The sequence below is a fragment of the Acomys minous genome (genome assembly GCF_964271855.1).
Source record: "Acomys minous genome assembly, chromosome: 3".
NCBI lineage: Eukaryota > Metazoa > Chordata > Mammalia > Rodentia > Muridae > Acomys > Acomys minous.
In genome coordinates this window covers 84,930,495-84,948,012 of record NC_140485.1, presented here as the reverse complement: position 1 = coordinate 84,948,012, position 17,518 = coordinate 84,930,495, and the positions used below count along the sequence as shown (strand labels likewise).

Below are 17,518 nucleotides of genomic sequence, written 5' to 3'. Positions count from 1 at the left end.
CCACACTTGACTGAGCGCTTGCAGTGTGGCCAAGAACAGGAATTTTAATTCTACCTCATAGTAACCTCCATTATCTTTTAAGTTGTCAGGCGTGGTGAGTGATTCTGTGCTGCCCTCTGTGTGGAGTCCACAAGGACTCCAGGGAAGGAATGGGGAGTCCTGACACAAAGCAGGCTACAGAAAGAAGGTTTGCAGGGCTAGTTACACACGCAGAGCAGTAGTTCAAGGGGCTTTTTCTTCCCTGAGTCGAAGGTCCTGGCGTTCTGCTGTCAGAACCCGAAGTATATAACTCTGTTTCTGTAGGAGAGAGGCAGAAGAAGAGCTGAACCAGAAGCTGTCCTGGCTGGAAGCCCAGCATGCTGCCTGCTGCGAGAGTCTGTCCCTGCAGCACCAGTGTGAGAAGGACCAACTGCTGCAGACGCACCTGCAGCGAGTAAAGGACCTAGCTGCTCAGCTTGTCCTGGAGAAGGGACGGCGAGAGGAGAGGGAACAAGAGGTCCTGGCACACTGTCGGAGGCAGCAGTTAAGGCTGCAGGCTGTGATGAGTGAAGAGCAGGCACAGATCTGCAGGTCATTCGCCCTGGAGAAGGAGAAGCTAGAACAAACCTACAGGGAGCAGGTTGAGGCACTTGTCCAGGAGGCAGACACACTGCGTGCTCTCCTGAAGAGCAGAAACACTGTGATGAGTGACCAGCCCGAAAGGATACCCAGCTCCATGTCCCTGGGTCCAGAGAGCGGGCAGCAGCCACCAGCCCAGCAAGCTGTCAGCCCAGATGGAAGGACAGGGGTATCAGCTGAAGGATGGCTTGGCGAAGGGAGAGCTGAGGGGAGGGATCTGCCTAGCCTGTCTTGTAGTATAGATGCCATACCAAGCCCAAGCCCTATCCCAGTGTCTGGGAGGTCCTCAGAGGGCCTGGGTGTCAGAGACAACCACCAAGGTCCACTCAGTGCTGAGGAGAGAGCCATCTCAACGGAACCAGAGCCTTCTGTCAGGGCCCTCACAAGCCAGGACCAGAAGCTGTCTTTGCCTACTCAGCCACAAATACTGGAGCAATGTTTGGTCCCAGCTGCTCTGGACAGGAAAACAGCCCCTGCTGGAGTTCAGGGACAGACGTCAGAGGGGCTGGCTGGGGGTGGTGAAGGTATCCAAGAGACTTGGCTCCAGTCCAGGGGAGAAGCTGCCAGAGGGAGGCCCTCCCTGACCTGCTCTGAGCTCTCAGAGCCACAAGAGCCCAGCTTCAGGCACCTTGCCGCTCTGGGGGAGGCAGAGGCCAAAGTGGTGTCAGAGAGTGAGGTGAATGATGTGAAGATCAAACTTCTGCAGCTGGAAGACGTCGTCCGTGCTCTTGAAAAAGAAGCAGATTCCAGAGAGAATTACAGGTTTGTTGCTCCTAATCTTAAAATGCCTATTAAATCCTCAGACTTGTCCCTAGTGACCACTGCACAGTTTCCCCAGTTGCCAGCTGTTGACTGCCAGTGTAGCAGTATAATTCCAATTACTTGTGGAGGAATCACAAAGCCCACCCCTGACTCCTGGCTTCCTTGATCCCTAGGTGTCAGGAAGGAAGGGTGTAGCTCTTTCTGAAGCAATTCAGCTGCTGCTGGTGTCTCTACCTCTCACATCATGAGGACTGTGTTATGGAGGCTTCCTGTGATTGAAATGTGGGGTTCGGGTATGGCACAATGACATAGTGTGTTTAGCATGTATGAGGTCCTGTGTTTTATTCCTAGCACAAAAAAATAAAATGGAGTTTCATATGTGCAAATGGTACTACATAAACAGCTTAAGAAAGCAGACGTGGCTTCCTTTCAGCAGAATCTCCATCTTCCAATAACTCGCCAAAATAACCTGGTAGGGAGAGGAGAGGCACGGATAAATGTTTTCTCGGCCTTTAGAAAACATGGAGTTAACCAGGCGTGGTGGTGCACGCCTTTTATTCCAGCACTCGGGAGGCAGAGGCAGGCAGATTTCTGTGAGTTCAAGACCAGCCTGGTTTACAAAGAAAGATCAGGATAGCCAGAGCTGTTACACAGAGAAACTCTGTCTCAGAAAAGAAAAAGAAAAGGAGAAAAAAGAAAAGAAAAGAAAACATGGAGTTCTGTTTATTTTTGTTTTGGCCACATGTACAGGAATCTGTGAGAATGGCAATACTGTAGACACCAACTGTTCAAAAAGGAATATTCCGTAAGTGTTAGTGTGGTTGAGCAGGAAAAATCTACAGTGTTAACCCAGCCAGTACCCTGGCACTGCTGTAAGCAAACAAGTTAAGGGTGAGAGTCTTGTCAAGGGCATTAATGTACACTTTGAGCACGTTAGTTACCCTGTAAGAGCTGACCAAGCTTGCTGAGCGAAGGGAAAGAGGATGCCAAAGGGAAAGGAGCCTGTGTTTCAGCTGCAGTGCCAGCCTGCTCCACCGAGAAGCTTGCTCTGTAGAAACCAAAGGAGCCTGAGCTGCTGGAGCCTATCTCCCAGTGAATTCCTGGTCAGGGGAAGGGGAGTTATATGACCGTGGCCCATATATATTATCCTTTTCCCCATCAGCCTTCATTCAGCACATACACTCCTATAAAGACAAGGTATAGGTCATCACAAGGGACCTGGGCTAGTGGCACATAGCAGGCCACTGAGCCATTTCTCCAGCCCCCATTTGTCACTTTTATGAGCTGGCATTCTCCTATGCAGAATTACAGGAAAGGAGAGAGATGGGGGAAAGAGAGGGTGAGGTGGGAGTGCCAGCCTAGATAGGGAAAAGGTTTTCTTAATAAAATGGAAATATATGCCAAGCACGTCGTTAATCCCGGCATTTAGGAGGCAGAGGCAGGTAGATCTCTGAGCTCAAAGCCAGCCTCGTCTACAGAGTGAGTTCCAGGACAGCCAGGACTATACAGAGAAACCCTGTATCTGAAAAACAAACAAAAAACAAAAACTGAGGTATGTTTCTCCCTTAAATATTTAAAGCAAAGATAACAAAACAAATCCCAGACATTTTTGATGGGCTAGAAGCCCAGCACTCTCCAAGCCTACCTACATTGTACCAAGGGCTCTGCATTGTCTTAGGTGTCTATAGGTGTGTCTCCACACATTTGGCTCTTAAGCAGGTGATTCTGTGGTACCCTGACCTCTGATATACTTAGTACCTGAAGTTCCCAGAGGTCTGATTATGGCTCAATTTGTTTCTGCTGTCCTTCCTGATGACCACCTCACATGTCTGTTGATCTCTGTGTTCCTGTTGACTTGAGGCTCACCTCAAGGAACTTGAGAACCTCAGCAGAGGATGCTGTGGTGTATTGTCTTTGCAGAGGATGCTGTGGTGTATTGTCTTTGCAGAGGATGCTGTGGTGTATTGTCTTTGCAGAGGATGCTGTGGTGTATTGTCTTTGCAGAGGATGCTGTGGTGTATTGTCTTTGCAGAGAAGTGGGACAGCATTTAGCTGACACTGCCTGGTCTCTCTGTGCCCCAGCTGTGTGTGTGCATATATTACAGCTTCTCTGCCTTGCTGGTGGTGGTGCTGGCATAGATACTGTTCCCTGGGCTGGCCCAGCTTTGTAAGGCATACTGTTCAAAGCTTCGGTTCAGCTTGCAGTTTTTTATTTGGTTTGGCCTCCTTGGAGTTTGGCCTCTGTAAAAATGGCACGCACTACATCTGACTTGGCTCTTCCCAGGCTCTAGGTGTCCAAGTGCTCAGTGCCTGCAGGAGCTGTTGGTGTGGCTCAAAGGGCCTGGCCTTCAGGGGAGTACACACCAGAGCTGGCTGCCTCCCTCTAGAGATAGGAAATACCTTGCTCTTGCCTCTTCAGGAAAAGTGATGCAACCTGCAGTTTCCAGCACTCCCAGCTATGAGCTGGCTATGAGGCTGTGTTCAGCTTGCCCCTTCCAGACCTCAACTTGCTTCTTAAACTTTGACCACAGGGCTGAGTTTCAGAGGCTTTCTGAAGAAAACGTTGTGTTGCAAAGTGACCTGGGGAGGATTCAACTGGAACTAGAAACTTCAGAGAGCAGAAATGAAATGCAGAGGTAAGGTGGGCCTCACAGTTCCTAAACTTGTGTATGGCAGCCCGTTGGTACTCTAGAATGAGTTTGGGGCAGAGCGGGTGGAACAGATTGACAGCAGGAGACTGTGAGCAGATGGGCAGGCTTGGGGACTCCAGCCACCTTCTGTGAGTCAGCAGTCCCTAGATTCCGCATCCTTGTGGCTCACAGAGTTCTAGTGTGTGTATAAGCTGGCATCCCACCCACAGCTCAGGACATGGCATGTGTCACCCCTGGGCTGGGGCTGCTGGTGTTTGGAGGAAAGCGAAGCCTGGCACAGCCTGGTGATGGGCCACTGTGCTTTTCTCAAGTCAGTGAGTTAGAACTGGGGCCATGGTAGCCCAGGCTATGCAATGATGGCTTTTTGTTTTTGTTTTTTGTTTTGTTTTGTTTTGTTTTTCAAAATAATTTTTTTATTAATTTATTCTTGTTACATCTCAATGGTTATCCCATCCCTTGTATCCTCCCATTCTTGCAGTGATGATTTTAATCTGCTTCTTCAACAGGCAGGAAATTGAGGTGTTGAAGAGAGACAAGGAACAGGCCTGCTTTGACCTGGAAGCGCTCAGCACACAGGTTGTACTGACTCGCATGAGTGGTGCCACCTCCCTTGCTTTAATGTCTTGAAGTAATTTCTCTCTAACGAATGGGGACTACAGATTTTTTTTTCCCTCTAAGATACAGTTGCAGCTGACCCCAGTTCTCTTCATCAGGCCCCTGGTGAGGACCTGAAGGCCCCTCCAACTATTAGCAATCATGAGTGGCATTCAGGCTCCACGTAGTAGTGTCTCTGTGTCTGTGTCCTCACCTCCTCTCACAGGGCTACAGTATCAGTCATCCTGTAAAGGGCTTCTCTCCCAATCTACCCAACACTCTGGGGTGCTGTGATTAGGATTTCAACATTTGGGTTTTGGGGGAGGACATGCCTTGGCCATTAACAGTGTCATAGCCAAGGCACGATATTGATAAGACTCTTAGAGCATATTCCCATCCCCAGCTTTCAGACCCGTCCTCACCAGTTGCTGACGCGTTGGATCACTGTCACCTGGGTAGACTCCTGTGTTCCTCACAGACATGTGGTGCCTCTGTTAGGAAATCCTTGTTGCTGTTTAAATGCCATGCCATCTTTCCACCTGGCCACCCCAATCTCCCCATCCCTTCCTAAAATATCATTTTACAGTATAATGTAAGTAGAACTATATAAAATGTGGCCTTTGGGGTTGCCTTTTGTCACAATCACCATTCCCTGGTGAGCTTGAGGGCACTCTCTGTGTAGCAACAGATTCTCATTATTGCTGTATGTCTTCTGTGTGTGTAGGGGGGTGTGGTGTGTATGTGTGTGTGTGTTTGTGTGTGGTGTGTGTGTGTGGGGTGTGTGTGTGTGTGTGTGTGTGTGTGGTGTATGTGTGTGTATGTGTGTGTGTGTGTGGTGTGTGTGTGTGTGTGGTGTGTATGTGTGTGGTGTGTGTGTGTGTGGTGTGTGTGTGGTGTGTATGTGTGTGTGGGTATGTGTATGTGTGTGTGTGTGTGTGGTGTGTATGTGTGTGTGGGTATGTGTATGTGTGTGTGTGTGGTGTGTATGTGTGTGTGGTGTGTATGTGTGTGTGTGGTGTATGTATGTGTGTGTGTGTGGTGTATGTATGTGTGTGTGTGTGGTGTATGTATGTGTGTGTGTGTGGTGTGTGTGTGTGGTGTGTATGTGTGTGTGTGTGGTGTATGTGTGTGTGTGTATGTGTGTGTGTATATGTGTGTGTGTGGTGTGTATGTGTGTGTGTGTGGTGTATGTATGTGTGTGTGTGTGGTGTGTGTGTGTATGTGTGTGTGTGTGTGTGGTGTGTATGTGTGTGTGTATGTGTGTGTGTGTGTAGTGTATGTATGTGTGTGGTGTGTATGTGTGTGTGTGTGTGTGTGTGTTCTTCTGAGTCGTATCATGACACTGTGTCCTTAAATATGTCAGCAGATACATTTCCAACAGTTGCATCTGTGGCTGTAATGCTGAAGAGTCTTATATTAGTCATACTGGTCACATTCTTTCAAGTGATCCAAAAGTTTCCCAGGAAACAGCTGATGTATTCCTGTAACTGTCGGATCTCTGGTGACATCCTTGATCAGCACCAGCGGAGACGTAGCTGAAGAGACTGGATAGCTGGCCAGTGGTGCTTCTCTGGGGGGCAAGGTTCTGGGGAGCATCCAAGGCAGAGGTACTAAAGGACAGCATCCAAGGGGTCACTGGTCCCTGTGAACCCTACTGAAACTCACGGGAGCACAGGGTGGCTCCCTCACTGGGCACATGTCTGGTCACATGGCTGACAAGGGCCCTGGGGACAGATATGGAAGTGTGGTCTTCTGCAGTGACTTGTTAGCTCAATTGACCCATGACACTGGCTTCTGGAAGAGACTATCTCCTAGGCTGTCCGTTTTCTCCATATGTTAGCTGCTTCCTCAGGCTGCCATGCTGCTTGGTCTTGTGTTATCTGTTTGACTTGCAGACCAGAAGGAATTTGAACAGAAGGGTTGGTTAGATCTCGTAGAATCATCTTTGACATGAATATCCCTTTGTTTTTGCATGTACCAAGGAGGCAGGTTCTACAAAGGAAGCTAAAGATTTAAGCTAGAAAGTAAGATGGTGGTTGCCTTATCCCTAGATGCAGCTGGTATCTGTAGGGTCCTAAGACCCTGCGTGGGCACCTCCTTTCCAGGAACATATACCCTGAGTCACCAGGGAGCATCAGACAAACTCTAAACGAGGAACTAGCAAAGAAGGGGATTATACTTGTCAGAAGTGCCAGCAGTGAGAAGCAAGAAGCCATGGAAACAACCCAGATCCAAGGATGATTCAGCATGACAGGAGGTGCCAGCTGGCTCCTTTTGTGGGAAGAGGCTGAACAAGATGTCACTGGGCAGTTTCCAGGCATCAGGGCTGCTGTCCTGAAACAGTACCTGCAATGGTGACAGTGATACGAGGGGAGTGTTCTGTGCTCAGGGAACACCATGGGGATAGACAAGGGCATGAGTGAATGAGTGTGCATGTGGCCATGCATGTATCATACATGTGTGCTTACAGCATGAGTGTGCACGTGACCATGTATGTATCGTACGTGTGTGCTTACAGCATGAGTGTGCACGTGACCGTGTATGTATCGTACATGTGTGCTTACAGCATGAGTGTGCACGTGACCGTGCATGTATCATACATGTGTGCTTACAGCATGAGTGTGCATGTGGCCATGTATGTATCATACATGTGTGCTTACAGCATGAGTGTGCATGTGGCCATGTATGTATCATACGTGTGTGCTTACAGCATGAGTGTGCATGTGGCCATGCATGTATCATACGTGTGTGCTTACAGCATGAGTGTGCATGTGGCCATGTATGTATCATACGTGTGTGCTTACAGCATGAGTGTGCATGTGACCATGTATGTATCATACATGTTTGCTTACAGCATTAGTGGAACAGCAGGTGGTGAAGATGCCATCATGAATGTCTGGCTTGTACTTGAGACTGTTCTGTATTTAAAATTATTTCCAGGGACTTTAAATACTAAAGATGAGTTCAAAGAATAGGCAGGCGTGGTGGCGCACACCTTTAATCCCAGCACTCGGGAGGCAGAGGCAGGTGGATCACTTTGAGTTCAAGGCCAGCCTGGTCTACAAGTTGGGTCCAGGACAGCCAAGGCTAACACAGAGAAACCCTGTCTCAAAAACAAACAAACAAACAAAACAAAACAAAAGCAAAAGATGAGTTAAAGAAATCTGACTATCCCAGGAGTGAGAGGAAATTTTTATTTCTGTTACTGAAATCAGAGCTTTCCTTTGAAGACAATGTGAGTGTTTATCGGTACTGAAAGTCTATTTTAAGTTTCACCAAAGACTGTACAGTTGGAGCAAGATATCCTCATTCCAGCCTGCCAACAGCTGCATTCTGTCCTGTGTCTGAGGTGCTAGAGAAGGGAAGACGGCATGAGCTACTGAGAACTTGAGAGCAATTGGAAGCAAGCTAACTGCGCGAGCCACAGCTAAAGCAGCTTCTAGTTTCCATCATGCGTTTAACTGTCATGCTGTTACACGGATCCCAGGAGAGGTGTTTGTGGCCAGCAGTCTACTGACCCCAAACTGATGGCTCTGAAAAGTAAATAAACAGAAGAGCCTTGTATGATATTTGATTGTCTGCTTAAAAACTGCTCACACATTAAAAAACAAACAAACAAAAAACAGTTCCCAAAAGTCTGAGTGGTTAGATTTTCCATGGAGAAAAATTATGTAGGGCCACGTTGTGTGCTGCCATTCTGCTCTGCACTTGTACCTACGCCCTTCGGCCCAGGCACTTGTTGAACATCCATGCACTCTACAGGACAGTGGCTGTTACAGGAAGCAAGATGCAAACCTTGGAGACTCCATACCACCCCCCAGCCCCCAAAGGCTGAATCTGTATACTTAGTAACGGATTAGGTGACTTTTTTTTTTTTTTTTTTTGGTTTTGTTTTGTTTTGTTATTGTTTGTTTGTTTGGTTGGTTTTTTTTTTTTTTGGTTTTTTGAGACAAGGTCTCTCTGTGTTAGCCTTGGCTGTCCTGGAGTCACTTTGTAGACCAGGCTGGCCTCGAACTCACAGTGATCCACCTGCCTCTGCCTCCCGAGTGCTGGGATTACAGGCGTGGGCCACCACGCCCGGCTTAGGTAATTTTTAAAAAAGATTCCCACACCTTAAATTCATTTAAATTATTTTCTCCTCCCCACTCTGGTGTGTGTTGCATATGTACGTGGGGGCGGGTTACATTCACCTACTCAGGCATGTGTCAGGGCTCATGCTGAGTATTCAAACTCAGATGCTTAGGTCTACACTGAAAGGACTTTCCCCGAATGAGCCATTTCCTCGGCCCTATTTAAATTTATTTTAAATTGCTTAGTATATTTTAAGAATAAGATTGGAGGGAATAGATAAAGACTAGAAGGCATCAGAAGGGTGCTTTGGTGGCTGTAGCACAAAATGGCCTCTGGGGGCCTGGGTTGTCTCTTGTCTTGTAGAGCAGCTTCTCGTTCTCAGCTCTGCTGGCCACTGAGGTTGGGTCATCGCCTGCCTACTGTGTACAAGTACAGCCTCTGCTTATTTGTCTAAAGCTTCTTTGACAAATCAAAATGTCTTCAAGAGTTGTCAGATACTCAGAGAAATGTCACTCCTGGTTGAAAAATTCTGGAATGCTCTGAATTAAGCTGATGTTTAAAGGCATTTCTTTTCATGTGTTTGACCTTCATATTTACATATCCTTGTGTCTTGGGTAAATATATAGACTATGTAGAGGCTGCCGTTCCACCCTTTATTGTTTTTAAAATTACATGTATGACCTGTAGGCCCGGCTAGCAATCAATCAAGACACAGACACTTGTTATATTTTAAGATAGCCTTAGTTAACCTGGGGCAGGGCAGATAGATATCAATCCTCTAAACTATTTTCCAGGAGCCAGGCATGGTGGCACACGCCTTTAATTCCAGCACTCGGGAGGCAGAGGTAGGCGGATCACTGTGTTCGAGGCCAGCCTGGTCTACAAAGTGAGTCCAGGATGGCCAAGGCTACACAGAGAGACGCTATCTCGAAAAACCAAAAATAAAGTAAAATAAATAAATAAACTACTTTCCATAGTGGGGCCTCAGGCATGGGATCCCTGTCTCAATCCCAGGCCATCTGCTTCTAATAACTTCTATCAAGCTACCTCCCATCTATAATCCCATCTGTAATCCCATCTACTGGTTCATGTTCTTCATCTGGGCAATGATTCTCCGTCCACGCCGGCCATGTGCTCCTTCTTCTCCATCTAACCCATGGCCGCCACCCTCCCTTCACTTCAGGTCTCTCCCTCTTCTCTGTGGCGGTCCTTTTTTTCAGAATTCCTCTCTCTCTCTCTAAGCCCCACCTATCTCCTGCCCTGCCCAGGTGGGATGGCTTTTTATTAAACAAAAGGTGGGTCAGACAGCAAGCAGTAATTAGCATCAAGATACATCAGATTGTCCCAACAACCCTTGGTAGTCTTCCTCTGGCAGGCCTTCCTCACAGTCCACACTTCCTTCCCTTCAGCTTCAGGTGTACAGATGACCTGGCCACGTCAGTGTCAGTCACAGCTGATAAGACCGAGAGGGGGAATCTGAACTATGTTGGGTCAGTGTTTCTTTCTTATGGGGACTTGGAATTAGGATGCAGAGATGACACGTCTTTTTGCTGTGGAGGTCTGTGATGTGTGGATTTCTGCTCATGCTCTAAAGACAGTTCTCCAAACAAAAATGATACAAGTGAACGAAGCAGCCGCTACGGGGAAAGATTTCCAAAAATCCTTCCAGGTCCTGTATACATGCTGTTCTTTTTTTTTTTTTTAAATATTTATTTATTTTACTTATTGCATATGAGTGCTTTATCTGCAGAAGAGGGCATCAGATTACATTATAGATGGTTGTGAGCCACCATGTGGTTGCTGGGAATTGAACTCAGGACCTCTGGAAGAGCAGGTGACGCTCTTAACCACTGAGCTATCTCTCCAGCCCATACATGCTGTTCTTTAGACTCATCTTCTTGTTGTATATATTTACGGTAAATTTCTCCTTTGCAGCTACTGCTAAGGTCTTTGCTACTTTCAGTCATTAATAAATTCATGTTATGTACATAAAAATGTGCTTGGACTTTTTGTTGTAGACTCAGAAATACAAGGATGAATTGTCCCAGCTGCACTGCAGGATCCTTCAGCTGGAAGGGGACACTTCTGCCCTTTACACTCAGAAGGAGGAAAATCGCGTGGCCATCCAGATGTTAATGCAGAAGCTGGAGGAGGCAGGGTGCCGGGAAGAACAGCAGGTCAGGAGCCGCTTGTCCAGCAAATCCTGGGGGGTGGTTGGAAGGAGGGCCCACTGGGCGGTGAAGGCTGAGAAGGTAGGTGGGTACCCCTAAAAGTGAATAAAGGGCAAGCCCTGGAGAAATGAATTGGCTGAGTAGCTTTGGGTAAAGCCACCAGGATGTAGAAAGGGGAACAAATCGTGTTACTGCAGGTCATGGGAGAGCAAATGGGCTTCTCCAGCTTTCTTTCTTTTTTTTTTTTTTTTTTTTTTTTTTTTTTTTGGTTTTTCAAGACAGAGTTTCTCTGTGTAGCCTTGGCTGTCCTGGACTCACTTTGTAGACCAGGCTGGCCTCGAACTCACAGCAATCCGCCTGCCTCTGCCTCCCAAGTGCTGGGATTAAAGGTGTGCACCACCACGCCCGGCTCAGCTTTCTTAAGTAAAATAAATAATAAGAGTCCCGTGAGAGTGTCCCTGTGCATTGGCTTTATAGTTTGCTCATGAAGACTGTACATAAAAGCATTCTCTTTATAATAGCAAAACAGGACCAGAATCAATTTGAACAACAGCGGCAGGTGAATGAGTAGATGATGAAATGATGGCACAGCCATTGATACCAAGCTCTCAAGTAGTAGTGTTTGGGAATGATCCAGATTCCATAAGGACAGCACTGTAGGACACCGTGCTTTCCAATATGAGTTTACAGTAGATGTGTACTTGGATACAAGAAAGTAAAGAAATTGGGTGTGTGCCTTGGGCTCTCAGAGTCATGGGAGATAAGGTTTGGTTTTGGTTTTTGGTTTTGTGAGACAAGGTTTCCCTGTGTAGCCTTGGCTGTCCTAGACTTGTTCTATAGACCAGGCTGGCCTCGAGTGATCCGCCTGCCTCTGCCTCCCAATTGCTGGGATTAAAGGCGACCGCCACCACACCCAGCCATGGGAGATAATTTATCTTGTTTTTCCTTCTCTGTAACTTTCTGGTTTCTGTGTCAAGCTCTGCTTATAATTGTGAAAATGGTTTGTTTATAAACAGGGTGACCATATCCAAAAGCTTGAAGTTGAACTTGAACGTGTGAATGAGGAATGCCAGCACTTACAGCTGTCACAGGCAGAGCTGACAGAAAGCCTCCAAGAGAGTCAAGGCCAGGTAGGTGGGTAAGGTGGCTGGAGGCACTTGGCCCAATCCTAGGCCATGAGAAGTATCAACAGTAGGCTGACAGTTGCCATGGCTTGTCCAGCCCAGAATGTTATTGGGCCAAACAGATGTTCCACAGCTGGCCAGGAGCTCATCAGGCTCAGAGACAAACCCTATTCTGTTGTTAACATGGTCAGGTCAGCTTTGCCTCAAACAGGATCTCTGATGGAGGTACCTCCCGTTCCTGTTTCTAGGGTCTCAGAGGTAAATAGACTGCAGCAGCCAGTTCTTTTAAGCTGCCAAGGGTGTTCTGTGTTTCAGATCAAGCGTCCAGCACCAAAGTCATTGAACTTGTGTTTCAGTCTTATTTTTTTTTAAAGATTTATTTATTTACTATTACAGATACAGTGCTCTACCTGCATGTATACCTGCAGGCCAGAAGAGGGCATCAGATCACATTATAGATGGTTGGGAGCCACCATGTGGTTGCTGGGAGTTAAGCAGACAGTGCTCTTAACCTCTGAGCCATCTCTCCAGCCCTTGTGTTTCAGTCTTATTTTTAATTGCATGACTGAAGGAGTTGGCTAAGTTACGCATATTTTAATAGCAAGGACTGCGCACAGCCATGCTGAGCTCTGTGGCTCTGGTCCCCTGGGGTTAGGCCCTTCTGCTACAGTCAGTTCCATCACTGTCCCCAAGCTCTTCAACTCCTATGTACCAATCACACTTTATGACCTAAGCCATAGCCATATCTCAGAACCATGAAATTCCCCATGTAAGGAAACCAGGTGGGGTTCACATGGCTTATACCTGAGTCTGGTCACATGAAAGTAGGCTGTGATGGACAGTAAATGCAATAAATTCGATACAGCAACAAGGACCAGAGGTGGTATTCTGAGGGTTCCAGACACACTCTTTGCCAGCCACTTTGCATGGAGACAGTGTGGCTAGCGGGAACTTGGTGCTGAGTTCCTGAGGAGTCACACACAGTCAGGTCACACAGCACAGGGAGTGGGCCCTTCTGCCCTCTCTGGAGTGACCTGAACAGAGAATATAACATTAGCACTTCTGTGTCTTCATTTATCAGTCATGCCAAAATGTGTCCTTCCAGCTGCACAGTGTCCAGCTGAGGCTGGAGGCGACACAGTCCCAGCATGGCCATATTGTCCAGTGCCTGCAGGAACAGGTGGGTCAGTTGGTTCCTGGAGCTCATGAAGCTGAACTGCAACACTTGCTCAACCTCGCAGAGGAGGAGGCTGGGAGACGACTAAATGTACAGCAGGTGAGTGAGGATGGGCCATTTCAGGCTAGGTACATGGGAGAGGGCATTAGGGTCAAGGCAGCTGGAATAGCAAGGGGCATCTAAGAGACGCTATGGGTAGACTGGGTCATGGTGATCTCTCTCACTTGAAGAATAGGGAACCGACAAACCCCATAAGCCCATCCAGCCAGAGTCCCCTGGTCCTCCTAAACTCATCCTGTCTTCAGGTCACACTATCCTAACCACCAATGAGGACCACTGGTGAAGAGTGATGTCATGATGGAATACCATCTTTTGGTATTGGCCATTTATGATTAAGATTCTGTGGACAGAGCAGTCCACAGTGTCTCCCTGAACTAGAGAAGGTGGTTACTTCAGAGCCTATAGAGACATTGTTGATATCCGCACAGGTAGCAGACCATCTATGTCACGCTCAGATTTCTGAATTTAGTCATTTTTCACTTAAAAAGCAACCCAGAGGTTTGCTTATGGGTGCAAAACCTGGCATGTAACTTCTGTGCAGGAAGAATACAGGCAGCAGCTGAAGGCCAGAGAGGACCAGTTGGAGGACGCCGAGGCTAGGTTACGTAATGTGGAGTGGCTGCTGCAGGAGAAGGTGGAGGAACTTCGGGGGCAGGTGAGTGCAGCCTCTTGCCCTTCCTCCATGGACTTCCTTCCCAGTGCTTCAGGAAGTCTCTGTTCCCAGAACCTGAGATCTGATGCAGGGTTCATCCAGAACCACAGGCAGAGAGTGCATACATTTTCTTTAGATTGGTAACTACTAACCCAGGGAGATGACTTCTCAATACATGCCATACCGCATCAGCACATCATATCAAAGTTGTAGCTGCCATTCTCAGGATGGTCACTGTTCATTCATCCTTTGGCTTGTCTGTCCTCAGATGCCCCTTCCTAGCCCAGGACGCGTTCTTTGTGAAGGCTGCCTCAGGGATCTCACATTAGAGGCAGAGACAGAAACCTCAGACAGCACAGGTAGGCTAGCTGAGTATTACATGCAGGAGAAACTACAATTGAACCGGAGCCCAGGAAAGAGGCAGAAGTCCTTTACGGTGGCAGTCTTCCTGGTTGAGGTTTGCGCTAAGGGACCTTATGACTAGAAGTGTGCCTGCCACATTCTAGTCCTGCAGTACTGGTGTGGCTGGCTGATGAGCTTGAGTGCAATTTGGTATACACACAGGTGACACTGTCAGCTGGTGCCTCCTGATGGCTTGTTTACTTGAGTGTACAGGACATGGCCATCCTTTTCTTGCCACAGTAAATCCAGTCAAGGCTGTTGCTTTATAATGTGCAGCCATCCAAGGCTAGTCACATCCCAAAAGCTGCCACTCAACTCAAGAGTAAGCCAGGGCAGGCCCAGCCTGTGCTCACTTCCACTCCAAGTCTATCCAACCACAGGCCTTCCCAAGCACCTGCCAGCCCACAGGACCTTTTTGTGTATCCGTCCTTATGCCTGCAAGGCTCAGCATTTGCCCAGCTTTGGCTACCTTCTTGGCTTTATTAATTTATTCTTACCTGTCCCTAGAGGTCCTCTCATTCATCCCACCCACAATGGCACACACTGCTTTGGTCCCTTCGCACGTTTGTTTCTGTTAGTGTGTTCCATCTCAGCATTGGCATTGCCAGAATGGGCATGATTGTATCCATGTGCTCCATATGACCTCATGGAGCCCAATGCTCAGATTTATTAGTATGTATACAGTGCTCTGCTTGCATGTACTCCTGCAAGCCAGAAGAGGGCGCCAGATCACATTACAGATGGTTGTGAGCCACCATGTGGTTGCTGGGAATTGAACTCAGGACCTTTGGAAGAGCAGGCGGCGCTCTTAACCACTGAGCCATCTCTCCAGCCCCCTATGTGTCTTGAATAAGGACATAGGAAGGACTACTGCCTGAGGCAGTCTGTTTCCATCACTGAAATCTGTCCAGCCTCCCTGTACATACTAACTGGCTACTGAGTAGCAACTCAGTGTATCCTGTGTTGCATCACCAAGGCAGAGCACACAGAGGTGAGCCAAGTGTCCAGGAGACGTGAAGGTTTGTTTCATACTATAGGGGTTTTCATTTGATGGCAAAAATAATCATAAAATTGTCTTAAGTCTTCTCCACATAGTTCTGCCGATTCTCACTTCCCCCCCGCCTTGTATCAGGGGATAGAAATTGTCGTTGTATGTGTGTCAGACCTCAGGAACACTAAGGGTATGGCAGGAGGAGCAGATGAGGGGCAGGTTGACCTGTTGGCCCGCGGCAGTTCTCAGCAGTTCTCAGGAAAGGGTGGCTCTCTCCCCCGTCTAGTTGGAGAAGAACACCAGATCTGATCTGCTGCTCAAGCAACTGTATGTGGAGAATGCCCACCTCATGAAAGCTATTCAGCTCACAGAGGAGAAGCAGCGAGGTGCCGAGAAGAAAAACCGCGTCTTAGAAGAAAAAGTTCGAGCTCTCAACAAACTCATTAGTAAGATGGCGCCAGCGTCCCTTTCTGTGTAGAGGCTGCGGTTTCTTGGCGTTCACGTGAAGGAATGTCTTTCTACATAATGCTACTCTGATGCCATAATTTCCTACGGCTCACTAGCCACACGAGGACGGATTCCTGTTCACCCTACAAGCATTCAGTGAATGTCTACTATGTGCCAGTTCTGGGGAAGCAGACGTGATGTAGTCTGTTGTGGCCAAGAGTCTTGGGTAGCATCCTGGGTTAAATCTCCAAGTTTGACCCTATTGAGAACAACTCAGCCTCTTGGCAAAGAGCAACGAAGGGAAAGTGGCTGAGGACGTTGGGTGTTGTGATTTGGGCTGGAAGACTAAACTGCAGAATCGGGTTCTGGGTATCTTACACTTCATGTCACCAGAGCTCTCCATGTGGGAAGAGGCCATTCCCCAGCAGTCTCTGCTGCCTCTGGGGATGGGAGGGAAGGTGGCATCTGAGGTGGTGGGCTCAGGGATAGCAGTGTTCATTGCAAGTGCAATCTCATTACAAAAGTGTTGTCACACTGGAAATTGTATATTTTTTAAAAGGTATAGTTTTATAATTTAAGATATACCTAAGTTATGACCATTTGGTTTACCAGAGTATTCTACTGTGATATGACGAGTTCCTGTATTTTCAATAACTTCTTTTCTATTAAAATTGGTTTAACTCAAGCCGGGCGTGGTGGCGCACACCTTTAATCCCAGCCTCGGGAGGCAGAGGCAGGCGGATGCTGTAAGTTCAAGGCCAGCCTGGTCTACAAAGTGAGTCCAGGACAGTCACGGCTATGGAGAAATCCTGTCTTGAAAAACCAAAAATAAATAAATAAATAAAATTTTTAAATAGATTTAACTCTTAAGTGTTTCTTTTTTTTTAAAGTCTTAAATTATTTCACACATAAGTAGTTTTACAAGAATCACTATGTAGCTGGGAAGAAGGCTCAGTGGACAAAGCGCTTGCTGTGCAAACATGAGAACAGAGTTTAGATCTTTCCAATAAAAATACAAACAGGGATTGACAGGTGTCGTAGTGCATGGCTTTAGTTCAGTGGTTTTCAACCTGCGGGTCACAGTCCCTTTGGGGGGGTGTCATATATCGATATTCTGCATATCAGATATTTACATTATAATTCATAACAGCAGCAAAATTAGTTATGACGTAGCTATGAAATAATTTTACGGTTGGGGGTCACCACAATTCATATTGACTGTATTAAAGGGTCACAGCATTAAGATGGTTGAGGGAACCACTGCTTTAATCCACTACTCAGGAATCAGAGGCAGGTGGATCTTTGTGAGTTTGAGGCTGGCCTGGTCTACATAGTGAGTTCCAGGACAACCAGAGCTACAGTTAAGACCCTATCTTAAAAACAGCAACAAAAATAAATAAAAACAGAAAACAAACAGGTCAGCTCTTCACTCCAGAAATAAGCTTTTTTATAACTTAAGAGTCGGGCTGGGGAGATGGCTCAGCGGTTAAGAGCACCATCTGCTCTTCCAGAGGTCCTGAGTTCAATTCCCAGCAACCACATGGTGGCTCCCAACCATCTATAATGGGATCTGATGCCCTCTTGTGGTATCCAGGCGTACGTGGCAGCAGAATGCTGTATATGCTATAAATAAATAAATAAACCTTAAAAAGAGTTGAGTTTTAGCCGGGCGTGGTGGCGCACGCCTTTAATCCCAGCACTTGGGAGGCAGAGGCGGGCGGATCACTGTGAGTTCGAGGCCAGCCTGGTCTACAAAGTGAGTCCAGGACAGCCAGGGCTACAGAGAGACCCTGTCTCG

General features: G+C 47.4%; 1 protein-coding gene across 2 annotated transcripts in view; it reads left to right on the top strand.

The window, feature by feature from the left end:
* The window catches only part of NINL (ninein like), a 74,824-nt gene extending 58,269 nt beyond the window's left edge, over positions 1 to 16,555 (top strand). The window contains exons 17-24 of one of the 2 annotated variants that reach the window (XM_084776428.1): positions 304 to 1,380; positions 3,912 to 4,016; positions 4,538 to 4,607; positions 10,715 to 10,873; positions 11,884 to 11,997; positions 13,097 to 13,267; positions 13,770 to 13,883; positions 15,560 to 16,555. In XM_084776428.1, coding sequence (XP_084632554.1) covers positions 304 to 1,380; positions 3,912 to 4,016; positions 4,538 to 4,607; positions 10,715 to 10,873; positions 11,884 to 11,997; positions 13,097 to 13,267; positions 13,770 to 13,883; positions 15,560 to 15,751 — 2,002 coding nt within the window. In that variant the 3' untranslated portion in view covers positions 15,752 to 16,555. Of the gene's footprint in view, positions 1 to 303; positions 1,381 to 3,911; positions 4,017 to 4,537; positions 4,608 to 10,714; positions 10,874 to 11,883; positions 11,998 to 13,072; positions 13,268 to 13,769; positions 13,884 to 15,559 lie in introns of both variants that reach the window. The other variant, XM_084776427.1, reaches the window with a different exon arrangement.
* The last annotated feature ends 963 nt before the right edge of the window (positions 16,556 to 17,518 follow it).